This window comes from Grampus griseus (genome assembly GCF_964374135.1).
Source record: "Grampus griseus genome assembly, chromosome: X".
Taxonomy (NCBI): domain Eukaryota; kingdom Metazoa; phylum Chordata; class Mammalia; order Artiodactyla; family Delphinidae; genus Grampus; species Grampus griseus.
The window spans coordinates 19,243,139-19,249,866 of NC_138999.1; the positions used below are offsets into that span (position 1 = coordinate 19,243,139).

A 6,728-nucleotide genomic window follows, 5' to 3' on the forward strand; every position below is an offset into this window, starting at 1 on the left:
TGGGAATTAAGATGTAAAATGACAAGCATATAGACTGTTTCCTTAACTCTCTTTATATTCAATTTGAGAAAGCTTTGGTAATTTCTTTTTCCAGAGTACTGTTTCATGCAGGTATTCTGATATTGCCACAAACGCAGGTTGGAAGGGTTATTTTTAGCCTTATGGCTTTTTCAACTGTAGAACAATATTTGCTTCCAGAAAAGAAAGCAAAACAAACTTTACAGTCAGATAACAGGGCAAAAATTGCTCACAAGTATTACTTGAATAAGGTCAGTAGCTGTATTCCCCCACTGTGTTCACCTCTCTCTAAAGCAGACCAAGATAAGCCATTCTACATTTCTAAAATATGAGTCTATCCCTCAAGGAATCATCCTAACCGCCAGGAAACTATATAAGAACTATATAAATTTGATTTTGAAGGAAAAGTTAGTGAGCAAATGATCTTAGTTGCAAAAGAAGAAATCTTCCCAGTAGCTATGCAGATAGAAATATTCATATGATAACTATATAAAATGATCCCTCCAATGCAATCTGGCTATTGTTATGTATTCATTCATTTATTAAAGATTTATTGAGCTCTACATACGCGTTGGACACAGGTGATACCACTACAAACAACAACCAAGTTGGACCCCTACCTTTGTGAGCTTATGTCTACTTGGCATTTGTATGAAGACAGAAAACAAAAAACTGGTAAACTGAAGCTAAGTAACCAAACTATAATAAATTCTCTCTACAAAAGGATTTTAGAACTTAAAATTTAATTATATATTGTGAAATACTGACAGTTTAGTGGAAAGCTGATACTAGCTTGACAATGGAATTGTGATTTTTGTTTGCTGGTTTAAACTTTTGCAATCCAGGAAGCAATGTCAAAAACAATAACATCAGACAAAGGGCCACTTGAGAGACGCAAATAATAAAAATATGAATTTTAAAAAGAGAAGGAGAAACTCCAAATATTAGAAAGGCAACAGTGTTTGTATTCACAATTATAAATGTAATGATTAGTCCTGAATGATCTTATAAAGTAGAAACTCAGCAGGTAAGAATGGGTTTTGTTCAGATACCATTATTCAAATAATGACGAGTTTGGTAAGGTGACTGCCAGAATCAATTGGGGAAAATTTCAAAATGTAGAGAAGTACTTCATCCTCCAGATTCAAATACCCTTTTGGTGGCTGTAACACCTACCTGCCTATCCAAAATGGATTCTCCCCTTATGAGAACACAGATTTTATTGAGAGAGTGCTGTGTCCATTAATGCTCCCCTCTCCAGACTTCTGTAGCTATACTTGACTCTGTGACTCGGTATCTTGAGATAAACATAGAAATCTGCTGGGTGGAACATTTAGGAAATCTACAGTTTTCCTGAAAAGAGACAAATCTAGCTGACATGTGTTTTGCTCTTTACCATTCTCCCTTCTTCTTGCCTGGTATGGGGAATAATAACTTTTAAAGGGAATGCCAATGTCTTTCCACCATGAGGAACAAAATCTTACTCCAAGATTGGAGGATCAGGAGGCAAAAAGGAACCCGAGTCAAAATGACTTCCTTGAGCAGCTACACTTCCCCTGGGTAGCTTATCTCTGAATTTCTTGGTCAGTGAGAAAAAAATAGGTAAACTCCTATTTAGGCAAGACACATAATTTGTTTTCTCTTAATTGCAGCTGAATCCAGGCCTAGAAGTATGATAGAAGTGGAGGGAGAAGAAGAAGGGGGAACATGAATAAGTATTGAATATATTTTGAAATCGCTCCCTGGAGAATTCTAATATGAACCTTATCCTGCTCTATAAACAGGGGCTGTTCACATACCTGTCATTGAGACACATGCATATACGTCAACTGTATCTGAAAGATTCCTTCTAACCCAGGGTCTTAAAATGAAAAATTTAAATGGAATCTACCTCATGGAAATAATTATTCACAGTGTACTAAATAATGTGCATTTTCTCTCTCTCCCTTTCCTTCTTCTCCCTCTTTCTAGATTTTTCTATCTACACACATATTACTAAAGTATAATTTTCAAAATTTTTAAATTATAACATGTCAAAAATTTTATTTAAAAAATTAATTAATGAAGGAACCAATAAAATGTTAAGATTGATTCAAAGAACATTTGAGGAGCTAACTAATTGTAGGCAATGTAATAAGGAATGTTAGGATAAGACTGCTGGGTTAAATACAAAAGTGGTAATTGTCTACAGAGCAATAAACTGTAAGCTGTGACATCACCCTTTCTACAAGACAGAAATTATTTGCACCTCTACTGGATGAAAATGTGCAATTTAACATGTAACCTCACTACATCCAGATTCTTTAATCGATAGTCTTGATAGTATATTTGTGTACAAGATATACAAATTATATCTCATATAAATATGTAAATATAAAATAAATATATAAATATAATACATTTGAATATAAATATATGATAAATATAAATATATAATAAATATATGAGATATAATTATTAACAAGTATTGCTGTGGTGTAAATGGTATTGACTACAATCCAGACTTTCTGGGAGCTAGAAAAAGCCTTAGCTGAAGGAAATGTTATGTCCTGATTTGCTTCTATCCTTGTTTTGGTTCTTTGTTATCCACTGATCCTTATCTGTATCACAGCTCAGTTTACCATCCATGACCTTCTACAGGGAAAAGATCTCTTTGGTTGCCTCAGAGAAAATTCCATTGACATCTCAGTTGTACTGTAAGCAACTGCTCAAAAGTGGAGACTAAATAACAGACTATGCCCATTGCATTTTTCTATACAGTTTCTATTACCTCTGTAGCTCAACTGCTAATTGTTACTTAGCATATATATAACAATTCTGTTAATTAATATGGAATTTGTCAATTCCAACTCACACTTTGCAAAACAGGCTAACTGTAGTTACATTTTATATATAGGTAGGTGCCTTTTTCTCTCAGTTGTTGGTGCAAAACTTGAAGAGACCACCCTGGATTTTGGAGGAACAAAATTTTGTTAGGGAATACTGCCTCAAAACTTCCCACTCATTGTTTAAAATACCATAGCCCCGGTGGTGAGGGTGGGCGGTGGCCGAGAGTCGAAGTCGATGGCCAAGGGGAGCGAGTTCCCCTTGGATGAAATTTGACGTGGACCCTGGGTTCCCAATTGGGGGCCCACCACGGTCTTGGGTGCACGGGCTGCGACTGGCTTTTTTTTTTTTTTTGGCGGGAGGGCAGATTGGGGTGGGGTGAGGATGAAGGAGAACTGCCAAGGGCTTTCCCCGAGCCGCAAAGTCTCATGGCTCGCCACCACCTGCGCGGGCTTCCGGCTGAACCCCGGGCTGGGGCCCCGCACGCGGCCGAGGTCAGAGGGCAAGCTTGCGGCAACCCCAGGGCACGCGGGCAGCGGGGCGGGGGGCGGGGCAGCGGTGGCGGGGCATGCGCGGCTCCGTGCGCAGCTTCTCAAACATGGCGGCGGTGGTGTGAAGACCGGTACCGGCTCGCTGGACCAGTGTTGACAGAATTTCGCTCTTTTCGCCGACGAGACTCAGAAAAGAACACCAGAGAGGGATACCATGGGGCGAGCAGTGAATGAAGAGTCAGTGGATGCAAAGAAGGAGAATCAAGAGAAAGCTCCTCAGTCAGGCACATCTTCTGTGCAAAATGATGATTTTCACTGGGAAAATTACTTGAAAGAGACTGGATCTTTAAGTGCTCCTTCAGAGTGTTTCAGACAGTCCAAGATTCCACCAGCTAATGACTTCAAAGTTGGTATGAAATTGGAAGCCCATGACCCTCGCAATATGATTTCAATATGTATCGCCACAGTCGTTGGAATTACTGGTGCCAGGCTACATTTAAGACTGGATGGTAGTGACAACAGAAATGATTTTTGGCGGCTTGTTGATTCTCCGGACATACAGCCTGTTGGGACATGTGAAAAGGAGGGGGACTTACTTCAGCCTCTACTGGGGTACCAGATGAACATATCATCTTGGCCAATGTTCCTCTTGCGAACACTGAGTGGATCTGAAATGGCACCTGCAACATTCTTTAAGAAGGAACCACCAAAGCCACCTCTAAATAATTTTAAAGTGGGAATGAAACTTGAAGCTATAGACAGAAAGAACCCTTATCTGATCTGCCCTGCAACTATTGGAAATGTTAAAGGAGATGAAGTTTATATCACATTCGATGGCTGGAGTGGAGCTTTTGATTATTGGTGCAAGTATGACTGTCTAGATATTTTCCCAGTTGGGTGGTGTCGCCTGACAGGAGATGTATTACAACCACCAGGAACTCATGTTCCTGTTACAAAGAATACAGCAAAAACACAGACTTCTCCTTCCAAAGCAACCCAGCGTTCAATGCAGTCTCTAAAGAAAACTGCTGTAATATTACCAACACAGCAGATCAGGAAATCAGGTCGTACTAAACCACCTGCACATACTTCAGTCCCCAAGAAGGGGAGTTCTGTTAAAAATATCACACCAAGGAAAAAAGGCCCAAACTCAGGAAGAAAGGAAAAATGTATTCCTGTTGTATGTTCCACATCTTCAACTTCTGTCAGTATGCTGGCCAGAGGACGTGGCGGTGTTTTATATGATATGGATGCTGTTCCTGGGTCATCTAAAATAGTGATGCCTACAGTCTGTGTCTATGTAAACAAACATGGAAGCTCTGGCCCTCACCTGGATCAGAAGAAAATCCAGCAGCTGCCCGATCACTTTGGCCCAGGCCCTGTCAATGTGGTGCTCCGGCGGACAGTGCAGGCCTGTGTGGATTGTGCCATTCAAAATAAGACTGTTTTTGGATTCCTTAAGCCAGATGATCGTGGAGGAGAAGTGATAACCGCCTCCTCTGATGGGGAAACTCATTCCATACAGCTCCCTCCAGTGAACAGTGCATCATGTGCTCTTCACTTTCTTGAGAAATTGTGCCACAGCCTGCAATGTGATAACCTTTTGAGTAGCCAGCCTTTTAGCTCTTATAGAGGTAATGGTCATAGCCCTGCAGAGCATGATCAAAACAAATCAGTAAAAGAAGATACAACAGAAAAGAAAAGCACCAAACGACCTTCTCAGGAACCTCTGCCTTATGTTGCTCCTCTCTCTCCTAAGCTCCCCAAAACAGAAGTGCATGCCTCTGAAGGTAAATAGTATTTACATGTTGCAAGATTGGGGAGAAAAGTCACTCTTCTATCACTTATATGCTCTTGAGTGTTGATGCTGGAAGTTGGGGAATATATTCCCCCAAATCAGTTTGGCAGTTAGGCTACTACTTTGGCAGCTTTGTTGAGCACTTCATTCCCTTCAGAAGTGCACAGTTGTCATTTCTCCTCAGATTAAAGAAAAACAGTTATAGCCATATTTTCCATTCAGCTTTGTATTGCTAAAAGCTGATAGAAAGAGGAATAGAAAAACCTAGTACATTTCTCCAGTGAAAGTTTTAAGTGCCCAAGGAGTAAGCAAATGTTAGAAACCAACTCTGTGATCATATTGTAACAAAGAGTTGTGAAGAACTGCATTCCTAAAAATAAATGCTTTAGTGAGGTGTTCATAGTCTCGGTGGCAAGACTGGCAAGGGTTAGTTGCCATGAGAAAAATAGGTGATATCATTAGAATCAATTTGGATTTCAGGACAGTGTCCATTACTATAAACACCAAGAAGGGGATGGCCATGTGCTTTGTGTTAGAGGTTTGTGGTTCAGTATAGCATGGCTTAAGTGAACTGTTGTTGGCAGTTAGGGGATTTTTGACCTTTTAATAGTATTCGAGCTGTAAGTCTGTTGATAATTGTCTTTGTCTTTTTTCTTATTGCCTTTGTCTTTTTTTTTCTTGTAGAAGAAGTATTATCTTCTGAGGGAAATGGCATGCCCAAAGGGGAAATGCTTTCTGAAGAGTCCAAAAACTCACCACTAAATCCAGCAAGTTCTTTGAATCCTGCCAGCACAAGTCCTATAAGCACTCATACTCCGGTCTCCAGTAGTGTTTCTCAAAGTGTGCCATGCACCTCGAGTTCAACACTGGTGGGGACCGAATCACCTCCCAAGAGCAGTCACCATGAAGTTACATTCCAGATGCAGAGGAAAAGTGAAGCTCCAAGTTATATAGCTGTACCTGACCCCAGTGTCCCGAAAGGCTTCTCTAAGGACCCTTCAACCTGGTCTGTGGATGAAGTGATACAGTTTATGAAACATAAAGATCCTCAGATATCAGGCCCCCTCGCCGACCTCTTCATGCAACATGAGATTGATGGGAAGGCTCTGCTACTACTCAAAAGTGATGTGATGATGAAGTATATGGGGCTGGAGTTGGGGCCAGCCTTAAAGTTATGTTATTATATTGAAAAACTTAAAGAAGGAAAATATAATTGAAAAAAATGTGTAAGTTTAGATTAGACATAATTTTCAATTGTCTTGATAACTTTTTAATTTAAAAGTATTTTTATTCTCGTAGCAGTTTTTGTTCTGTAGACAGTTCCTCTAAAACTACGTTATATCCAGAATTGCAGAACTACATTACGAGTCCAGTCTACTTCTTTAAAACACATTAACGTGTTAGTATTAGCATATTCAACTTGGCAGTCCTTTATGTCTTTTTATTATTTTACACTTTACAGTTTATTATTTAATTGTACAGTTTACAAATATACTTAATGCAGGAAACAGAGAAACACCATTGATTTTGATTAATGTTTATATATAAAACCAAAACAGCTACATCCCAAAGGGGAAAGTATCAGGGACTGACAG

At 39.6% G+C, this 6,728-nt stretch overlaps 1 protein-coding gene across 1 annotated transcript; it reads left to right on the forward strand.

Moving 5' to 3' along the window:
* Positions 1 to 3,478: 3,478 nt before the first annotated feature.
* LOC309839773 (sex comb on midleg-like protein 2) lies at positions 3,479 to 6,350 on the forward strand (the record flags this gene model as incomplete). The annotated part of the gene is made up of 2 exons (XM_082681688.1): positions 3,479 to 5,125; positions 5,818 to 6,350. The coding sequence occupies exons 1-2, from the start codon at positions 3,550 to 3,552 to the stop codon at positions 6,348 to 6,350; spliced, it is 2,109 nt and encodes a 702-aa protein (XP_082537814.1). The 5' UTR covers positions 3,479 to 3,549.
* Between the last annotated feature and the right edge of the window lie 378 nt (positions 6,351 to 6,728).